At 37.9% G+C, this 21,726-nt stretch overlaps 1 protein-coding gene across 1 annotated transcript; it reads right to left on the reverse strand.

Annotated features, from left to right (window-relative positions):
• Positions 1 to 442: 442 nt before the first annotated feature.
• On the reverse strand, positions 443 to 20,308 carry GORASP2 (golgi reassembly stacking protein 2). Its single transcript, XM_087919957.1, has 10 exons — positions 20,169 to 20,308; positions 10,626 to 10,706; positions 8,896 to 9,099; positions 7,327 to 7,413; positions 6,802 to 6,932; positions 6,405 to 6,537; positions 6,104 to 6,224; positions 5,515 to 5,592; positions 3,543 to 3,653; positions 443 to 2,020 (listed from the first exon to the last, which is right to left on the reverse strand). The coding sequence occupies exons 1-10, from the start codon at positions 20,229 to 20,231 to the stop codon at positions 1,659 to 1,661; spliced, it is 1,371 nt and encodes a 456-aa protein (XP_087776083.1). The 5' UTR covers positions 20,232 to 20,308; the 3' UTR covers positions 443 to 1,658.
• Between the last annotated feature and the right edge of the window lie 1,418 nt (positions 20,309 to 21,726).

Below are 21,726 nucleotides of genomic sequence, written 5' to 3' on the forward strand. Positions count from 1 at the left end.
AATATCATCATTTTTCTAGTAGGAAGGAAATATTACACTTAAAATGGAAGCATACTACATCTGTTAATGTTGGAGAGCCATTTACTGTACCTGTTGTTGGCAGAACACACTGTACTCCATTTTCTGCTTTTCAGAGCTAGTCATGATCTTGGCAATGATCTCTGCTCTCAGATGTGAGGGTGCACTACCACTACAATGGATCCCTTTGATAGGATCAGGAGTAATGGAAAGCCAGACTACTCTTCCTCTTTCTCCCACCAGGATAGGAAATAGATACCATCTCTTAAGTAATGCTTTCAAGAGACTAAGCTGTCAAGTGTTATGCACATAATTATGTATGAGCAAAACAGAGTCATTGAACAAAGTTCTTGCCTACACAATCTTAATATAGCCTTCCATTCACCAGAGATTTTAAAATTAAACTTCTGGAGAGGCGGTAACAACTAGAAAGTCATATACATTATATGTGTTGACATGTTTAATATTTGATTTAGAACTCCAAAATTACATGAAAAGGAAAGCCAATTTTTCAACAATATACATATTTAAAAGTACGTATTAACTATCTGGATTCAATTAACCTAAGGCTCCTTGCTCAGGCCAATACTGAATAATCACAGACTTGAATTTGAAGCTGAATGGTATATGGTATAACATCTAATTTGCTGATAGCTGGGCCACAATTAAGCTTTTTTTTAAAAAATAAATATTTTCTGCAGAATTGAAGAACTGTGGCCTTCCAGAAATTCCAGCCCAGCAAGGCCAAAAATAAGAAATTTTGGGAAAATAATGTATGTGCCTGTGAAATGTTTTTCATTCCAAAACTGTGTTACAATTGTGTATTTACTCCTGTTCAGTTTTAATAATATGCTCACCGAATGATAAAACCCTTAGAATTTATTGCCATTATGTAAGCTCCTTCAATTCAACTTGTTTTACAAAAAAAGGTCAAAAATTTCATCTTCCTGTTTTTGAGCCCTGTCCAACATTGTACGGTTTCCTGTTGCTTTCTTCACAATACTTTTGACAGTGGGCTTATAAAGCAAAGTAGCAGAGGCTAGGTTTAGGTAAAAAGGGCAGTAGCTCAACAGAAAGATCCGCATACAGGCAGATTTAAAAATGAGGCTGAATTTACAAGTCGTTTTCTGGAGTTTTTAATAAAACAGCTCTAGTTTGAAGATCTTTATACTGCTAAAATGTACAACTTGGAAAAAGTAAATACTTTTACCCCCTCACAATGTATTACCAAAATTCTAATTCTTGCAAAATACAAGAAATTTTTTTTTTCATATACTACAAGCATGAATTACTTGCTCATTTCTAAGAGAAGCAAATTTGTGGGGCGGAAAGTAAGCAAGAAAGCCTACTGAAGTCAGATTACACTTTAAAAAAAAAATCCTCAATTTTGGCAGCGGACACCTGCATACCCTACCTTGATATTTCCTTTTTATTATTCTTTTTTTTTAAATATAAGCAGTTCCTTCTCCTTTCTCTACCCTACACCAAACCCATTGTAAAAATCTGGACCTTTAAGTCACCTTCCGTATATTTACAAGAACTCTTGACAACAAAATACAAACTAGCATGAAAGTAATGATAGTTTGCATATATTGTTGTTGAATAAATACATCAACCCCAATCCAACCAATTAGTTGAAGTTATGATGATTCAGACACAGCCGTATCCGTGACCGAGGGTGCTGGCTTTTCACTGAAGGAAGTTATCCCATCTCCTCTGTCTTCAGGAGATAATGCCTTGACAGCGGGAGCATTAGAAGCATCAGTAGTAACCATGGGGGGAGGAGGAACAGCCGTATCCAGAATGAGTGCAGAGGTTTGTTCCACATTTACAGTCGTGCCAGGATTTGCAGGGAAGCTTGTTGTGATGGGAACAGAAGACAACAGATCTGTAGGCAGAGGGGGCATCTCATTGACCAATGGGAACTTGGCAAGGAATTCTGGCGACAGAGGTGCAATTCCAGACAGGTTGACTGGAGGCAAGGAAGGAAGTGGTGGCAATCCTAAGGACATCAGAAGACAAAACAAGCTTGCAGTCTACTTGTGTAGTCTACAGAGCCATGTTATTTGTAAATTTTACAATTCTATACTGCATCTGCATATTGCAAGGAAGATGGTGGGGATATATACAATGAACCAAAGGGAAGAGGCTTTCCATAAGGGTCCCTACAGATGTGTATCCTGAGCAAGATCTTTCTAACTACAGAGATTAATTTTCTGGAGGTTTGCAAATTTTGCAGTTCCATTTCCTCCTAAAATAATAAATGGATGTGTGATAGCTAGTATACTTATTATTTCATTAGGGTTAAGATTGGGCAAGAAATAAACTTGTAATCATTTAATCCATCTATGATATGAAATATTGAGAGGACCTTCCAAGTTAATTTAAAAAAAAAAAACATTTCATTGGAAGAAATAGTAAAACAACTTTCTGCCATCAATTTGCTTTGTGTGAGCAAGAAGCAAAAATGTTATTACTTTTATATTAAAAGTTCCTCATGACTCTTAAAGGATCATGGCCCACCACCTAAGGACTCTTTGTTGTCTATAGAGATAGCCAGGTCTCATATTAACTGGAACACAGCAAAACTTTAAGACTGCTGTTAACTTCTTATGGCACAGGTATTTTATATAAGAATTCCTGCCCACCTCAGAAAAATCACATTCGTTTTTGCAGCTTATAGAGTTCAAATGAATAAACAACCATTAGCCAAAAACATGCAGACAAACTAAAGGGCATATGATTCTGTTTTACGGTCCTCTGAATTCTGTCCCATCCAATATCTATTCATGAAGATTTCAGGAAAATGACTTGAATATAAAAAATCAATTTATATGCCAGGGTTCACAGAGCTTTTTGCATTTTTATGCAGAAAATGTAGTAGTGTACTTTGCATTTACATAGGAAGTCTTTTATTTCACAGTAATATTGTACCACTGATAATAATGCATCAAAAAGATTTAACATTACTTTCTATTCTCAAGTATGCCAATAAAATATGACATGATGGTTGTTGTTAGTTGATGTCAAATCTAGTTTTAATTTTCAGCATACAAGAGCATCCTGATTAGCAGGTGAGGTAGCACTCCAAACAGAACAAGAATAGAAACTAAATTTAACTTAAAATAATTTAAATATAATTAACATTAAATTAAAATATCAAACAGTTAATCTCCATCTATTTATTTCCCTTTTCCGTATCAATTATACTGTGGCAGCAATTTTTGGAAGAAGCTAGGGACACGAATTATATAATAATGCACAGCAGTATTGGGACTGTAAGAAAAATAAGAAAAAAGCATCCCCTTTTCGCAGGATCTCGGGGTTTTTTCTTCACCTAAACGGGGTCTAAATGTTATGATACTGAATTAAACTGTGCTACAGGCAAACACATGAAAGCCTTACTTCATTTATTATAAGCTTAAGATAATTTAGTGATTACATAAAGTCATGTGCAACTGGGCTGAACTAAAACCATGAGATTGTCTCATCAGAAGTCAGTTCAGAAATTTATCAAAACTTACCAGGTTGCCCAATGTCTACTAATCCAGGACCAGGGATTAAATGCGGACCAGGTAAATTCAAGTTAGGGATATTCCCCAGGTTGGGAAGTCCAGCAGGTAAAGCCATCAGTCCTAATAAAAACAAGATGCTAAATTTCAGAGGTTCATATTACTTGCAGAAGCGGAAAAAAGAAAAGTGACATTTATTGGGGGAACACTTTGAGTCAAAAACAATCACAATATGTTGAAGAGAGAACATTAGACACATGGATATCCAGGAGATATCCTTGGTCATGTGTATCACTTCAAGGAATGGGCATAGATGAAAATAACCAGCATGTACTTCCTTCCGTCACATAATGTATTAAGAAGCAGTCTTATTTACAAGAAAGACACCTATAGACAGTGAGTGCCATCTTTCTATAATCCTTTGTATTATATATCTTTAAGTAATATTTTCAGAGAACGGTTCTTCTATGATTTTCAAAAATGCATGTAAATCCTGCACCAAATGTTACCGATAGGCAAGGAGGAAAGGTCTTGTTACTCATAAACTGTGAAGTATTTCCAATAGTCTTATAGGTTTAATTGCTACACCAGTGCAGTTCTTTCCCTTTCAGTTCCCAGTTCCCATTTCTATTTGCTTTTGTCATGTTAGGGCAAAAGGCCACCTCTGTCTTTTTTGTATATTTGAAATAGTCCTCACATAAGAAGGCTTTCCAGTTATACATATTTTCCTTTAAATTGTAAATTCTAACCTGCACTAATTTGCTGAGACTATACATTTAATTTCAAAGGCAGACACTATAGTATGTATTAAGATTGTGCAAAGATGCTCAGTCAAAAACTGTTAAAATATCCTCATCTAGTTTGGACCGCTTTGGAGGTAATCCAATCATGCAAGGTCTTTAGCGCTAACCTTGAGGTAAATAGTCATTATACTTAATTTTTAATTGTTTTTGTCTTGTATGAACTCATTTTTAAACAAACGAACTTCACAAAGAGTCTGAGTTGAAAAAGACAGCTGCTACTGAAAAGTTCATTTCATGTCAGATTCTCTTTTAGGGCTCATATAAATAAGATATCAAGTGAATTGTGTACTAAACAGACTATGGAATGTTTTATTTAAAAAATCCTTAAAATAAGACTATCTTGGTTCTGGTATATTCATATCACGTCTGGGTATGCGCAAATGTGTGTGTATATTTGCCTTTAAGTAAGTGTTGACTCCTGACAACTGCATGGATTGTTCCCTGCAGTTTTCATGGCAAGATTTTTTGTAAGTGGTTTGTCACTGCCTAAGGCTGAGAGAGACTAACTAGTTCAAAGTCATTCAACTGGCTTTGTACCTAAGGTGGGACTAGAATTCACAGTCTCCCAGTTTCTAGCCTGGTGCCTTTAACCACTACACTGAACTGGTCTCTATATTCATATAACAGGGAATGAAAAAATATATTTTTTACATTTTAATTTATAATATCTATAAAAAAGATGGTTTTCAATTTATTGAAATTGTATATTTAGCCACACACATATTAACTGAAATAAAATTAACATAACTGATTTGGCTTCTACTTCTCAGGATATTCTTACATCATCTCTTCGATATAAACAAATGAAGATTTAGTACTAAAACTACATTCTTGGAACTGCGTCTGAAGATTAACCAATGATACAACACAATTCAAATATTTTAAAGAGGTACGGTAGTTAATGAAGAACAAAAATTCAGACTGTTTTCTACAGCGAATATATACCCCCCTGTCAAAAATGTCAGGTTTTTGAAATGTAAACAAATCAGATCAAGATAAATCACTTCAGAATATTAAAGGTGGAAAAAGTTCTGAAGTGATTTATCTTGGTCTGACTTTTTTACACCTCAAAAAATTGGCATTTTAATAGGGAGGTTGGAGACTTTTTAGATCCACTGTATTTGAAAACATCCTTTTCACTATTACACATAATAATGTTCATCCATATTTATATCTCATACCTGGTAATGGAGCTGCTGAGTTAATTGGAGGAAGAGACTGATTTGCTTGGGGAGGCAATAACGGTACTGTAGGAACACCTAGTGAAAAATCAAGCCATGTTATTTTTCAAATGCTATTTTGAACATATCCAACAAAATTTCTAGACTTAGCCCAACCTATCTACCTTAAAAGTAGCTTCTGTAGTTTTCCAGGAAAAATCTTTATTTATTATTTTTTTAAGATAGAGATATCAGAGATTAGGATCCTTTTGTGCCAGAGCATGTCTCTCAATGTTGAAAATAAATTAAAAAACAAGCCCACCCTCAGAATCAAATTACTACAGGTTCACAAGACTAGCAGTAAACAAAAACCAATAAAAAACAGAATAAAGATGGCAGAATTCTATTTATAGAAACTGAGATTTTAATATCTGGCCTCTTCCTCAAGAACCAGACCCTTCTCCACCCAGCCCTCCAGTAATGTGCCATTTTGTAGCTACACAGCACATTAGTGTACATGACATGTAAATTAAATAGACTGTCACTTACCCCTGATATAATTACATTTAGAAAACAGAACACTGGTATTAGGATTACACAAAAGTCAAACCTGTACTGAGCACGTTAGGGACAGCAGGAGTTGTGTTAATGGAAAGACCAGCCAAGCCTTGTTCTACTCCTGTAGTTCCAGGTGGCAATGAAGAAGGGGGATTAACTGAAGACAGTTGCACCTGGTTAAAAAGAACACTTATTTTATCAGAGATCTGCTGCTTTGTAAGATGTTACAAGAAATAAATGATTAGAAAAGAACACATGTTTAGGAATAATGTTACAAAACTGGAATATTATTCCACCAGAAGTGGTTGGGAGAGTCACGCTATAGGCTGCAAAAGAAAAGGATGACAACTTACTTCTGTGAAGCCATCTTTGAGTGGACTAATAGGTGTACTGGACAACTGCCCAGGAAGAGAAATTTTCTTTCCCTCTTCAAAAGGGCGAGTAGGTATTCGATGCAGGTATCCGTAGCCAATGCCACATCCTAGGCTTTAAATACAAAGAAAGAGAAACAGAACCACACTAGCAAATTATTCCTCATATATTCTGTCTGTTCAAAATGCAAATGGGAGTTCATGGGTAAGCAATATATCTTGATATACTTAACATAAATTAAATCTATGAAAAATATTTACATTGTCATTGCATCTTCCCAGTTTGGTACAAATCTGACTGGATGGAAACTACCCAGAAGCAGTACCAAAATGATCAGTTTAATCACATTTCATATCTCTTTGAACAAAATCAACTTACCTTCCCTCTCCACCCCATGCAGTATTTGGAGTAATAACGACTTCTCGGCAATTATCAGTATCAGTATTGTATACATAAAGTTTTAATGGCTTGTTTTCATGTGTTTCAATGAGAGAGAATAAATCTTCAGACTAAGGAAAAAACATATTTAGTTGGCACTTCAATTAATTTTAATCAACTGTATTTTATTTATTTTATTTTAATGTTCTGAAATTCAGAATGAGCTGAAATGCTCATTTTAGCAGATGAGAACATTCATTAGTTTATTGCTATTGATAAGTAAAAATAAAAAATGCATGCATGCACAAATTCTAAAATAAACTTTCCCTGCTGTTTTCACTTGTTCTTTCTGCTCATCTTTAAATTAATAATAAATATTACGGTAATTTCTAAGTTATGTATGTCTGCTCAAAAATAAAGCTCAACAATGCTTATCGCAAAGCCAACTGCAAATAATTATGAGCAACCTGAGTTCAGTTTAAAACAGCCAGAATCTTGATTTTTTAAGATAAATAACATATTTACCTCATTCATGACAGTATCTGCCCCAATGATGTAGTCACTATGAGGTCTAAGACCTGCAATTGCAGCAGGAGAATTTGGTTCAACTTCCTAATTACAAGACATAAATTTTTTTCAAAAAGTAAATGCCTTAACCAGACCAAGAAAAGTACAAAAGATAGATTAAAAAATTAAAAACTCTCTCAAAGTTCAACTACTGAAGACTACATGGTCACATGCACACTGTAAGAAGAGATTGGACAGCCATTTGTCTGAAATGGAATAGGTATCTTGTTGAGCAGGGGGTTGGACTAGAACAGTGGTTGCCAACCATTGGGCCGGGGACCATTGGTGGTCTGCAAGAAAATTTTGGTGGTCTGCAGAGAAATGTCACCCCCAAAGTACACCCCAAAGCAATTAATCCAGGCTGTGCCGGAACACAAGGTTTGTGTTGCTTGCATTGTGAACAACATGAGATAGTGAGAAGAAAAAGGCGGAGGGAGGAACTTGCCCCATTCGCCCCACGCGCCTCGCCTGGCCACTGGTCTGCTTCTCTCCGCTTCTTTCTTCTTCTGCTTTTGGCTGCACGCAAGGAAAGTAGCAAAAGTCTTTCTTTCTCTCCCCCAAACTCCGCCAGAATAAGTCTTTGGGACCCTGCAAGGCCTCCTGCTCCAAGAGGCTGCGCCAGCGTGACAAGTCTCACAAAGACTCATTTCTGGCGGAGTTTAGGGGAGAGAAAGAAAGACTTCTGCTGCGTTCCTTGCATGAAGCCAAAGGTCTCTCTCTCTCTCTCCCCCTTGAGAATGGAGCTGGAGACGGTATCCTGTGATCCCAAATAAAGAATGATCGATCGGTAAGAAAATGGGGTGGGGAATTTTCCTGCAGACTTTTGGGGGGATTTTCCCAAGGTCTCTGGTCTGCAGGATTTAAAATTATGAGTTTGGTGGTCCCTGAGGTCCAAAAGGTTTGCGACCCCTGGACTAGAAGACCTACAAAGGTCCCTTCCAACTCTGTTATTCTGGTATTGTTAGTTTATATTTGGAGGGAGGGGAGAAAAAGAGAGAAAATGAAAGCCTAGGAATTAATATATGACTTTGGCCATATAACTACTACAGTATTTTTCAATTTCCTTAACAAATGAAATGTGTACTTCAGGAAAAAAAATGCACTGTCTTCAAGATAGAGAAGTTGTTGAAAATGTGTATATAGAGGTATGTACAAAAATATTTGCACATTAATTGTAGTTCTGGAGAGAAAGGGGCAAATCCCATTTTATGAAATGCATTGCTGTGTTGGTGAATGTTATCTCTTTCTAGTTTTTAAAAAAATACCCACCAGAAACATATAGAAAAGCTTTATTTCTACATATACAACAGACTATTTGATAGCCATCTCACTTTCTTTATTGATACAGATTTTAATTTAATGAAAAAAGTGCAGTAAGGGAGAGATATGCAGCTGATTTTTTTTTCTATGCCACTTTGGGTGAATTCCTATTGGAAGCACATAGACAAAAGGAAGTTAAAGCCAGAAGATTCTCCACACAAAATGAATTTGTTCTCTTAAAAAAAAAAAAAAAGAGCTTCTACTTACCAGCACGTGCCATACATTCTCATTGGCGCCATCAAAGCTGCAAAACCGAATGCTCACGCCCAGCAAGCCCTGCCCTCCCCACATGTTGCTGGGGGTTACGGATGTCTCTCGGATCTCCAGGGTTTTGCTGCTATAGACCAGCATCTTAACAGGCTTTTCCACATTGGCTTTCAACAGGTCCTTCAGCGTGTCGTTGTCTTTATTCTAAGGAAGGTATACAGATAAGAAATTCGCTAATCTCATTTGCAGCTATGCTCACACTATGGCAATATATCAGCATTTCAAAGTACTTCATAGAAAAACATTTTGGATAGGACATTTTGTGCATTCCTAGCATTAAACTTAAGCCTTTCCTATTGTACCCAACTTTCAACTTTCAAAATGGACAGAAACATCGTTAGAATAGTTGCGCGAAGAAGATGATTAAAATTATAAGAGCAGAAGCATGCTCTTATAATTTTAATCATCCTCTTCTAACAACTATCTGTTCCTCAGAACAAACCATATGCAATGTACTAACTTTCCCTCAGCATCTGCATATAGACTGGACAACACTAATCAACAATAAATTAACGATACCCCAACTAACCTCCCGATCCCCAGACCCAGGAAATCGGACATTTTTTAAAACTTTCTGAAAAACCAGTGTTTTGGGGGCCAATCACACTTAATATGTACCTCAACCACCCATATACATTTCACAGCTGAAGTGGAGAAGCCAGGAATTTCATACATGGCACAGAAAATCCTCAACCTACAAAAGTTCATTTAGTGACTGTTCAAAGTTACTACGGCACTGAAAAAAGTGAGTGATGACCGTTTTTCAGAGTTACAGCCTTTGTAGCAGCCCCATAATCATGCGATCAAAATTCAAGTGCTTGACAACTGTTTCATATTTACGATGTCCCAAGGTCATGTGATCACCGTTGACAATTTTTTGACAAGCAAAGGCAACAGGGAAGCCAGATTCACTTAACAACCTGGTTACTAATTAACACTTAGTAACTGTGGCAAATGGGGCAAAACTCACACAACCTATCTCTCACTTAGCAACCAAAATTTGGGGCTCAATTGTGATCATCATTTGAGGACTACCTGTGTTTCAAAAGGCATGGCAAACCCAGGTACCATAATCTTGTCCTCTCAGGATCTGATCTGGGTCGGCCACCAGGAGCAGGGGGTTTACTCTTCCGAGCTTCCAGACTCGTCCTGGAGCCCACCCTCAGAGAACTTCTTTTGCTTCTTGGAAAAAAAGTTTCCCGAGGATGGGTTCCAGCACCAGTACGAAAGCTTGGAAGACTAAATCTCTCGCCCCAATAACTGACTCAGATTGGATACCGCAACATTATCCTGGGACATATACATTTATTTGCCTTCATTCATCATATAATCAATTCATATAACAGGTGCCAAGGTAGGAATTAAACCAAACTTAAAGAAAACAGCCTATTTCTTCTTTCATCAACAACCCATCAGCAGGAATTTTGTATCACAGGAATCTATGCCTGGAACAATGTGTTTCCTTTTACCAGCTAAACGTCCCAGAGGAAACAAGATTTGCTTGTACAAGCAAGTCTCAAATTATTTTTCCTAAATCAGGAGCTCTTTTCAACTGGGAAAAGTTTATTACCTTCCCTCCCCACATAACTATGTAACATTGTATTCTAAAGTTATAAATCTGGATTTGTGTTTTCAGGTACCTGTAAGTTTTACTTTGGGGATTTACTTACCAGCCTGGAACCATTAATAGAAACAATAAAATCAAAGAATGGCTCCAATCCAGCTCTATGTCCTGGTGAATTTTCTTGCACCTAGAACATAAACATTACATGGAAAATAATAATAATCAAAAGTAGCAACCGCAGCGCTATCATTCCCAAACCTTAATAAAAACCATAAACGCTGTCTTTAATTAAAGCTAAAATTGAAACAAACTTTTAGGGAGTCGAACCAATTTAAAAAGACAAATATATGTCAACTCTTGGAAATAACACATAACAAGTCCTGTTAACTGTGGATATGTCTTACTCTCCCTAAATCCTTTTTTAAAATGGTAGATGAATTAAATTTAAAAGATATATGGAGAGAAAGAAATGGTAAAACCCAGCAATATACTTTTTATTCAAATAGACATTTATCATGGTCCAGAATAGATATGATTTGGACTTCATCAGAACTAATATCTAACATTCAAGAAATAAACATAGAAACGGGTATATGGGCAGACCATAATCCTATGACAATTAAATGGAAAGGACAAAGAAGAAGATCTAGATGGACATTAAACAACGCTATCTTAAAGGAACTGTGGATATGTCTTAGGAAATCCAGTTGTCACATAGGCAATTGCAATTTAGGGGCTGCAGTCTTTGAAATGAGGTTTCAATAACTTTCCAAAGTTTCTGATGTGAGCCAATCTCTGCACAAAAAGGTCTATTACTATGAATTCACTTACAAATTTGTTTTGAACACAGCTACATTACACATGGTAAGAAGTATTACAGTTACAGTTATTATTTTTTTTAAAAATAAGAACAAGATTATAGCTATGAAATAAACAGCTATTAATAGCACAGAAAGCTAGAGTTCCTAATAAAATGGTAAAATATAATAAAAAGTAAGATAAATGGCAAATATGTATATCATATTTTAAATATCACAGTTAAAAGTACTAATAGCTCAAAAGGAAATTCCATTAATAGGTTGGCTAAACAGCTTAGAGCCGAAGAGAAATGAACAGAACAAAAACAAATTTACAGACACTAGACCTGCAATTTTTGGATTTGAGGCAAAAATGTGAATACAGATGAAGAGGGAGTATCTTTCTGTGACTCATTAAATTGGTTCCATCTTGTATCAAGATTGTATAGCTGCCTTGCATAGCTGCACCGTAACTCAAGGAAACAACACCTTTGGTTTAAGGAATTGCAGGTAGTTGCTATGTATCTTTGCTTTCCCACACTCCTCTTTGTGTTAAAGTACAGAGTTATCTATTTCCTGTGATTATCTGGAGATCAGGTTATTTTCAATAAGTACATTACTTGAGGAAGATAGCTTAAACAAGAAATCTGCAAGGTATTAAAATTATAACAAGACTGCTTTCTTTCTTTTCAGTTAAACACAAAAGCTTGAGACCTTTCTGAGATCCTGAAGTCTAATTAACTAAAGATGTTTTTAAAGTTATTAATTAATAATATGTATATACAGCTATCTACCAATCTCTTTGGGGATATCATTTAGTTCTTTTACGGTTATTTTGCTGGAACTGTATTTCATCACAATCATAAAGCTATGGAACCCCAAATTTCTGTTGCTAAGCAAGACAGCTGAGTAGTGCCCCTTTTTACGATCCTTTACCTGTATACATTACAGGTAGTCCTTGATTTACAAACATGCATTTAGTGACCGTTCAAAGTTACAACGGCACTGAAAAAAGTTTTTCACACTTACAACTGTGTGATGCAGCATCCCCATGGTCACATGATTAAAATTAGGACATTTGATAACTGGTATATAGGGGAAGCCCATTTAACTTAACAATTGTCTTACTAACTCAACAACTTCAATGTGGCAAGAAAGATCACAAAATGGGGCAAAACTCACTTAACAGATGTCTTGCTTAGCACCAGAAATTTTGGGCTCAATTGTCAAAGATTATCACATACCTCTCTTCTGCAAGCTGCATTGGTGCCAGTCTGCTTCTGGGTCCAATTCCAGGTGTTGGCTTTGATCTTTAAAGCCCTTCATGGCATAAGCCTGGTTTAGCTGAGGAACTGGCTTTCTCAGATTACATCTGCCTGCCCAATCAGGCCTGACAGAGAAGCCGTACTGCAAGTCCCATTTGCCAGGGAACTTCGTCAGGTGGATAAAGTCCCAGGAGGTGGGCCTTCTTTGCCACATCACTTACTTCTCCTCCCTGGAAGATTATCCATCCCTCTCAACATTGTCCAAGTCCTTCAAGACCTGGCTATGTTATTAGGTCTGGGGAATCCCAGATGACTGAGGACATTTTGTGATGGCTTCCATATTCTTGTTATCAACCTCTCCTGTTTTGTATGTCTTTTTTTATATTAAGTGTAGTTGTTTTTATAAATTTGTTTTTTTAATTAAGTTCTGTAGGTACACTTCCGAGAGTCACTTTCAGGGAATTGGATGACTATTCAAAAATGACAGATAAATGGATAGATAGGATCTGCAGTGTGTGTGTGTGTGTGTGTGTGTGTGTGTGTGTGTGTGTGTGTGTGTGCGTTCTGTTTTACATATATATGCTACATAACTGTTAAGCCTTACTTTACAATAACATGTGTTAATCATCTATTTTAAGGTTTGGTAAAAGTGGTATTCAGACAATTCCCTACATCCCCTATCTGTAACTGCTCCAATTTGCAGATATATTTGGAAACAAAGGGAAGCTTCATGTTCTGTTTTTTACCTGACCACAAATTGGTCTGATCACCAACGGTCTTGTGGAAAGAATTCCCTCAGGGAGGGAGGGAACCATTAAACAAGACTGTTCAGCTGCATTCTGCCACTACGCAGCCCATTAACACCTATTAAACTTTGAGAAGGACCATGTATTTTTAAATTTGTTTTAAAATATTATATTTTATTTATTATTGCCTATATACTCTTCATGAGTTATTTTAAGAAGGTCGTAAAATGGGGCAAAACCCACTTAACAACAGAAATTTTGGGGGTCAGTTGTGGTCATAAGTTGAGGACTACATGTACTGAATAACAGGACTACCATCTTACTCCAGGCAAAGTTTTGGAAGAAGAGTTAACCTTCTCATCTGCTTTCTTATAGATCATATCCCACACATATTAAATCAAAATTTAATTTAATATCCAATTTCTAGTTTTATTTAAACCACAAATATGGGATCTGATGATCTGCAATTATAAGAATACATGAGAGGAAAAAATCTAGACTCTTGTCTTCATCTGATAAATTCTAGTTGGCAGAGTAGCGGTACAAAAAGTGACCTGGATTTATAAGATGTAAGTTTTACATATATAATTTGATAGATGACAGTAATAACTAATACAGATTAATTCAAATAGCTTACATGGATTTGTAAGTCATTTTTTTATTTTAGAATTTTTAAAATTCCATAAGCACCTAAAATTTAAACCACTGTGGATATCACCTTCAACCCAAAAAGCTTAAGAAGAATTTTTGATGAGAAAGTCTGCAAAAGTGGCAACCAGTTTATCAACTACAAAATGCTGAAGGCAGAATTTTTTGATAGTTCAGCAGAGAGATAATGTAATAAAACATTTCAGCATACAGTCTGCATTAAAGGCTATGCTTCAGTTCCCTCCATTAAAATTGATCGAGCTTCTTTTCTTTTTAATTGGCTACAAGATTCCACTGAACTATTCAGAAACAACTTTCTTTTTCAGAGAAAAAGCTCTAAGATCCAACTGTTACAAGAAAACAAATCACTTACACTGACGAGGCTCACAGCACAAAGCTTTTTGACTGTTTTAGGGTACTGTAGTACCATTCATTCTACCAGAGTTATAACCAAGCAGGCCATAAAAAAGAAAAAAGAGAACCCCCCCCAATCATCTAGAATCTTATTGCTAAACTTCAATCTTAAAAAGGTTATTTAACATGTAAATAATTTTAGGTAACAATACTTTCCTGCTGTAATATGGAAAGTTCATAAGTATATAATTTATTATTACTATATGAACCATGACAATCTCAGTTTGCTTTCCAAATATATTTGCAGACATGTGTATAATTAGTCTATTCTGTAGACTAAATGTCATAAATATATTCTTTGTTTATTTTTACCTTACCCAGTAGAAACACTGCCATATCTAAATTCATGCTTTAGATCAGTGGTTGCCAACCAGTGAGCTGGGGACCACTGGGGTCCACTAGAAAATTTTGGTGGTCTGCAGAGAAATGTCACCCCACAAGCACCCATCAAGGCAATTAATCCAGGCTGTGCGGGAACACACACAAGAAATGCATCGCTTGCATTGCGAACAATACGAGGGGGGAACAACCTGAGGGGAGGGGGGAAAGAGCGGAGGGGGGAACTTGCTTCACTTACCCCACATGCCTGGTCTGGCTACCGGACTGCTTCTTTCTTTTGCTTTTGGCTGTATGTCATGACAAGTCTCACAATGACTCATTTCTGGCGGAGTTTGGGGGAGAGAAAGACTTCTGCTGCTTTCCTTGCATGAAGCCAAAAGTCTCTCTCTCTCTCTCTTGCCCTGAGAACGGAGCTGGAGACAGTATTGTGCGATCCCAAATAAAGAATGATTGATCAGTAGGAAAACAGGGTGGGGAATTTTCCTGCAGACTTTTTTGGGGCTTTTCCCAAGAGCTCTGGTCCGCGGGATTTAAAATTATGAGTTTGGTGGTCCCTGAGGTCCAAAAGGTTGGCGACCCCTGCCTTAGATAACCTCTAGTTATCTATGAGAAGTTTCATCACTTTGTTCAGAAGCAAACAAGGACGATGGGATGTGCTACCAAGGATCTTGACAAGGACAGCAAATACTTACATTAAAAAAGAATCCTTGTAAATCTCTGATTTAGTTCTCCATTAACATAATTGCTATTAGATGTACTAAAGAGTTCAAACTTCCCTGAGGTTATGTGTCTCTTCGGGGTCTTAAAACACACAGAATTTATTCTAAATCACTGCCTGAGGCAAAAAGTGTCTTTAAAAAAACCACTAACATACAAGTTATATTGCAAAAGTTAAAACAGACAAAAATGTTAAGAAAAATTAGTTTAACATGTACACAGGCAAAGAACTAATAGATTCTGTATAAAAGATTGTTAAATTGTTTAACCAATCTCACATTTTTATTTTGGTCATAGATTAATTAGCAGATCTTTCCAAAATATATGTGAGAATGAACTTCATTTTATTTCATTTAGCTGATGTATCTTCAGCATGATTTCCCCTTTTATATTCTTAATCTAACATTTACTTAATTTACATCTCCCCTCTGACAGATACTTATATATACAGCCAATAATGCTATTTTAAAAGGGACTCGGTGGCTCAGTGACTAAGATGCTGAGCTTGTCAATCAGAAAGGTTGGCAGTTTGAATCCCTAGCACTGCGTAGCAGAGTGAGCTCCTGTTACTTGTCCCAGCTTCTGCCAACCTAGCAGTTCAAAAGCATGTAAGAATGCAAGTAGAAAAATAGGGATCACCTTTGGTGGGAAGGTAACAGCGTTCCGCACGCCTTCAGTGTTTAGCCATGCCGACCACATGACCATGGAGACGTCTTCGGACAGCGCTGACTCTTCGGCTTTGTAACGGAAATGAGCATTGCCCATTAGAGCCAGAAACAACTAGCACATATGTGCGAGGGGAACCTTTACCTTTACCTAATACTATTTTAAGTATAAACCCAATATAATGTCGTTTTCTCTTGCATATTGTAATATATTCTTGTATCCAACGTATTTATTCATGTATATTTTCCTCAATAAATCTGCATAGGTGAAACACTAGACAGATAATCCAGACATTTGAAGCATCTGCTTTTTGAGATTTTCCGCCAGTCTTAAGGTCTGCGTATCTATATCTCCAATAAGGAATGCATGAGTCTGACTTTCCTCTTTTTATGGGTCCTTCCTAACTCCAAGTTCCACTGATCTAAAGTCACTAGATCCAGGTTCAAATTTAGGATAAGTGATGTCAAAAGTTTCATATTCCACTAGTTATTAACTTCATTCTACTATCCCAGTTTGTTTCATTGACCTGTAACTAAGTATTTTTCCTGATTTTTTAAAAAATATTTAATTTGTTAATATTCTGATACAAATTAAACTATGCAGATGGTGCTTCCTCTGTCACATGCCTTCTTAGTGTCAACAGGAATGTCATAAGCCATATTCAGGCATTTGCTTGAAAGCAGAGTACATAAGCTGGATACTTTGATGAGGCTCCATGCAGTATTTTCTTTTTGCTTTTCCCTATCTCCTTGGACCGATTCAAGAGATCCAAAGGGAAGCTTACTGTATATGAGTTTACCTGAACTAGACGGCTTCTATCCAAGGCATACAAAATACTATTTATTTGGCCCCAGGTTGTATGAAACTTTTAAACCTGCTTTCAAACAAGCACTAATATTTTTCCTTTCAAGAGCTAAACGGATTGGGAAAGAAAGATTATGCTGGATGGAAGACGTGGCCAATTCTATCTGGTTCTGACCCGCATGTGAAGAACTGTGATGTTTGTCAAATTTGAAACACAGCACAATCTCCTAGCTTTCTTGCTAAATAAATGCAGCTAGTAAGGAGTACCTCTACTTAATGTTACGACTAGAATGCAAACAAACAAACCAGAAATAAGGACTGAATTCTATGTCTCCAATTCATAGTAGCAATTTGCTATGCTGCCCTTAGGCGTGTCAATACATAAGACCTGAAGTTACTGAACTAAGTTAGAGAAAACTGGGATAACTGCGAATGTAGCAAACAGATGGCAACTCACGACCCGTTTAGCCACTTAGCAGTATAACAATCTAACCAAGAAAGAACCTACAAATATGCTCGTTAGAAAATCCCATTGTGATTTCAAACAATAGCGTTTACTATATCATATGACTTTACTGCCTGGTAGAAAAGTATTTTTTAATTGTGAATGTCTTACAGCATTTCATACAGGGGAAACCCAGTAAAAGTATCTTCCATTACTATCAATTTCTGTGAAAAATGAATGACCAAGGAAAAAAATATCAGAGAAAGGAGGAAGAAGATAAGTCAGATTGCCATAAATCCAATGCCTTTATATATGAGAGACCTTAATACATATCTAATGTTTTTTATTCAGTAAGAACTGCCTCATAGCTGCCCAAGGAGTCTATATAAATAGTTAACTTTCTAATCAATGGGTATACAACATACACTGCACTCTTCATCACTCCCAAGTGTTAACCTACCTGGTCATCAGAAAAGTGCCCACTCTAAATAAACAGGTACTTTCAAAATTATGACATTGTTGAACAAAGTTGACAAATTACAGACTTGAGAAACATGAAATTTCAAACCAGCATATAAAAAATAAACTCACTCTTGAATATTTTTGAAGATATTGAAATTTATTATTAAATTTATATGCTCCCTTATCTCACCTAAAAAGTACTTTTTGCCACCTAAGTAAATATTTTATATATTAAATACAATACATTCTGTTTTATTGTATTTTACTGTTTAGCATTTTTTCCATTACTTTCTAAAAACTTATTGTTTTGAGCGTATCAGAAAAAACGTGATATATAAATGGCCTAAAAGAAATACAATTAATACAGTTTCTATGACATAGAGGCATTGCTTTTCATTTGTGTCACCTTTTATTTCTTCAACGGTTAAAATACAAAAAGTATAAGTTATTTTCTATCTTGGAGCCATCTGTTGTAGTGGTTAAGGCATCAGGCTGGCAACTGGGAGACTGAGTTCTAGTCCCACCTTAGGCACAAAGCCAGATGGGTGACTTTGCATCACTGACTTTCTCTTAGGCCTTAGGAAGAAGGCAATGGCACTTTTGAAAAACCTTGCCAAGAAAACTGCAAGGACCTGTCCAGTCTCTGAGAATCAGACATGACTGAATGGGAGAAAAAAAGAGCTGTATATCAATGTAGACTAAAATGTTAAGGAAGCACTACTACACAAATCCAATCTCTAATTATGTTTATGGAGAAGAAGCTGACACAAATTTCCTCTAGGGCTACTGTTAGTTTGGAATTGATCGAACTTGTAATTGACAACCTGATTAGACTTTCTGGTATTTATCAGTTCTTAAACAAAGTATTTCATATCTCTTGCCTAGAAATTGTTAAAGTAACAAATTACTGAACATTTTTGCCTCTTGATGCTTATTTAAATGGAAAAAAGTTATTTGAACCAACTAAAACTGTAATAACTCTGGAATCAGATGATGGAATGAAGAAATCTCACTAACGTGTAAGTTTTGACATCCTGACAAGCTGCCATGTATTTTTGTGGAATTCACTTAAAGAAAATACAACAAAATTGCTCAAACTGTATCATACACTTGCTTTTTAAAAAATCAGGGATATTACTCAAAACAAGAACACTTCCACCAACATATAATAGGACTAACATGAATCCCAAAAAGTTGCCAGAAATTATAAGTTTTAGGATATGTGAAATTAAGACAATGGAGATCAATTCTCCACTTGCATCTGCTAACACGCTTCAATAGTGTAATGGCTTAACACACATCAGTTATCTTAACTGCCAACATGGCTTATTTCACAATTCTACTGGATTAAGTTTATTAGCCGATTATGCTTTGGAAGTTCATCTTCTGTTTTTAAATTAAACAATCAATCACTTCTCCAAAAGCGGGAAAGACAGACTGCATTTTATAGCGTAGAAGTGACAAGACCCTTGATTTTTCCACAGAAGAGATTCAGATACTGCACATCACATCTTTTAGGCACTCATAATATATGTGGTTCTATGCATAGTTTCGTACTTATTTTTTTGGTCAGATTTTATGTAGCATACATTGGAGGTGGTGACCCTTTGAGAGCTGTACGCAACCACATTTCATTTTAATGTGTGTCGATCAAGCCTGCATTCAAAGTGACAATAAAGTTATTCTAAGTCTTGACTATTGGCAGGTTGAGAAGTAGTAATGCCACTGCCCCACAGGGTGGCTTGTTCCGGCAATACCAAATCAATACCTTGCTGGAAACCAAGGTCAGGGAGACAGACCATCATGAGATAAGCTGGTGAAAATAAGATCTGTGCACCAAGTTTACTGGATTCAAGCAAGATTTGCTTGCCGAAACACATTCTTCGAAGTCGCTCAAGCCCAGAGTTATTGGGAACGGGAACGCGATTTTCCTCGGCCGTCCCATAAAGAACCAAAAATAAAAACCCGGGCACTTCCTTCTGCGTTTCTCTTACCTCCTTTAAGAGAGGCACTAAGTAGCAAAAGTAATTTGGGGAAGGTTTAGGTGGGGGGGAGAGGAAGAGCAGCTATATCCACCCCCACGATTAATATTTGTGGATGAATTGATCCTCCAAGTCATAACACCCCCCCGCCGCCCCTCTTTCCACGTCCGGCAGGTCTTGGAAGTCACCCGTGGGACGTAGCCGTCGGGCTGCTCCAAGGCAGCTCCGGTCCCGGCATTCCCGCATTCCTGCACTCTTCGTCTGCCCGGATGCCCTTCTTCTCCCCCCACACCCGACCCCCATCTCCGTGCACCGCCTTCCCACGTGCGCTCGCCCCCCTTCCCCGGAGTCACCCTGCTTTTACTCTCAAGACGTGATAGCCTTCGGTTCCCCCGCCGGGTATCTCCACGCTCTGCGACGAGCCCATGGCTCAGGCCCAGCGGCGGACGACCAGGGCGCCGAGCGGTGGCAGCGGCTTCTTCGGCGCGCAAACGGACGCGCGACGAAACCGCCCCTCCCGCGCCAGCCAGCCAGCCGACGTTGCCCCGCCGCACCAAAGACGTGGCACTCCGTCGGGCCGGGGCGGGGAGAGGACGCTCGTTGCGCACGACGCTGGGATACGCCAGGCCTCCCTGGCGGCAGCTCCTCGACAGCGCCCCCTGCTGGACCCAGGGCGCGTGAGCGAAAGGGCGAGCCGGGCGAAAGCGCTGCGGCGCATGCGTGCCGGGAGGACGCTCAGGAAAGTCACCCAGACAAAAAAAATCCTCCCCCTTTTGCTCGCGGTGCCTTCTGGGATTTATAGAGAAAAGGCGGAAGGAGAATCAGCAGAAACGTGAGGCCTACCTCGTAAGTCCTTCGACGGAAGCCCGCGAGGCGCTAAATTGGTGATAACCGTCACTAATGCGGTATCGCTTCGAGGTGCCTGGTGCTGCTCTCTGGCGGTGAAGAAGGGGAAGGACTTGTTGGGTCATTAGCCTCTACCCGCGGCGCACGTTTTTGTGAGCCGCGTTCAAAGCCACACCCCTAAGGCGACCTTTTGCAGGGCTTGCAAACCTAAACAGGGTTGGGGGCCGTTAGGAAATGCCAGGCTGTAGGCTAGATTGAGATTGGGGGTCGGGGGGGGGGGGGACTTTCAGGAAAGAAAGCAACCTCCGTACAGTGGAGGAGCAACCTTAGTACAGTGGCTAAGAAAACTACAGGTAGTCGTCGACTTGCAACAGTTAATTTAGTGACTGTTCAAAGTTACACTGTCACTGAAAAAGAGTGACCTGTGACTTATTTTTCACACGTTGCAGTATCCCCATGGTCACATGATCAATATTCATGGCAGTTGACTCATATTTATGACATGTGATCACCATTTGCGATCTTCTGACAAAACAGTCAATGGGAAAGCCACCTTCATTTAACCCAGGGGTGTCCAACCTTGACAACTTTAAGACTTTTGGACTTCAACTGGCTGAGGAATTCTGGGAGTTGAAGTCCACAAGTCTTAAAGTTGCCAAGGTTGGACACCCCTGACTTAACCGTGTTATTAACTTGCAGTGATATACTTACCAATGGTGGCAAGAAAGGTCATAAAACATGGCAAAAACCTCATTTAACAAATGTCTCAACAACATAAATATTGGGATCAGCTGTGATCATAACTCGACTACCTGTATATGGTGTAGAAAGTTATTACCCATCCCAGTGGAAACCACAATGTTTTATAGGGAAAACTGCTTGGACTTTTACACATCAAGCTGCAGGTTTTTTGCAGGTGTGTTCCAATACGTTTTGAGGACTCTGCCAATACGTTGAGCAAACTACCATCTATGGCAGGGGGTGTCTTGAGAAACCTGAACAATTTGGTGTATTGACATGAACCTAAAGATGTGCCTGTCTAGGGAACCATGTCTTGTTTAGAATCCCATCTGGCT

Source organism: Pseudonaja textilis, chromosome 1, assembly GCF_049901715.1.
Source record: "Pseudonaja textilis isolate UNSWEBS1 chromosome 1, rPseTex1.2, whole genome shotgun sequence".
Lineage (NCBI taxonomy): Eukaryota > Metazoa > Chordata > Lepidosauria > Squamata > Elapidae > Pseudonaja > Pseudonaja textilis.

What these genes read in the sequence shown, in the direction of transcription:
- GORASP2 (XM_087919957.1), bottom strand. Translation starts at nt 20,231, where the DNA reads ATGGGCTCGTCGCAGAGCGTGGAGATACCCGGCGGGGGAACCGAAGGC. An exon ending in AAGGCTATCACGTCTTGAGA is followed by an intron (nt 10,707 to 20,168) that starts GTAAAAGCAGGG and finishes TTTATGTTCTAG; the next exon opens with GTGCAAGAAAATTCACCAGG. An exon ending in CCCTAACGTGCTCAGTACAG is followed by an intron (nt 5,593 to 6,103) that starts GTTTGACTTTTG and finishes ATTTTTCACTAG; the next exon opens with GTGTTCCTACAGTACCGTTA.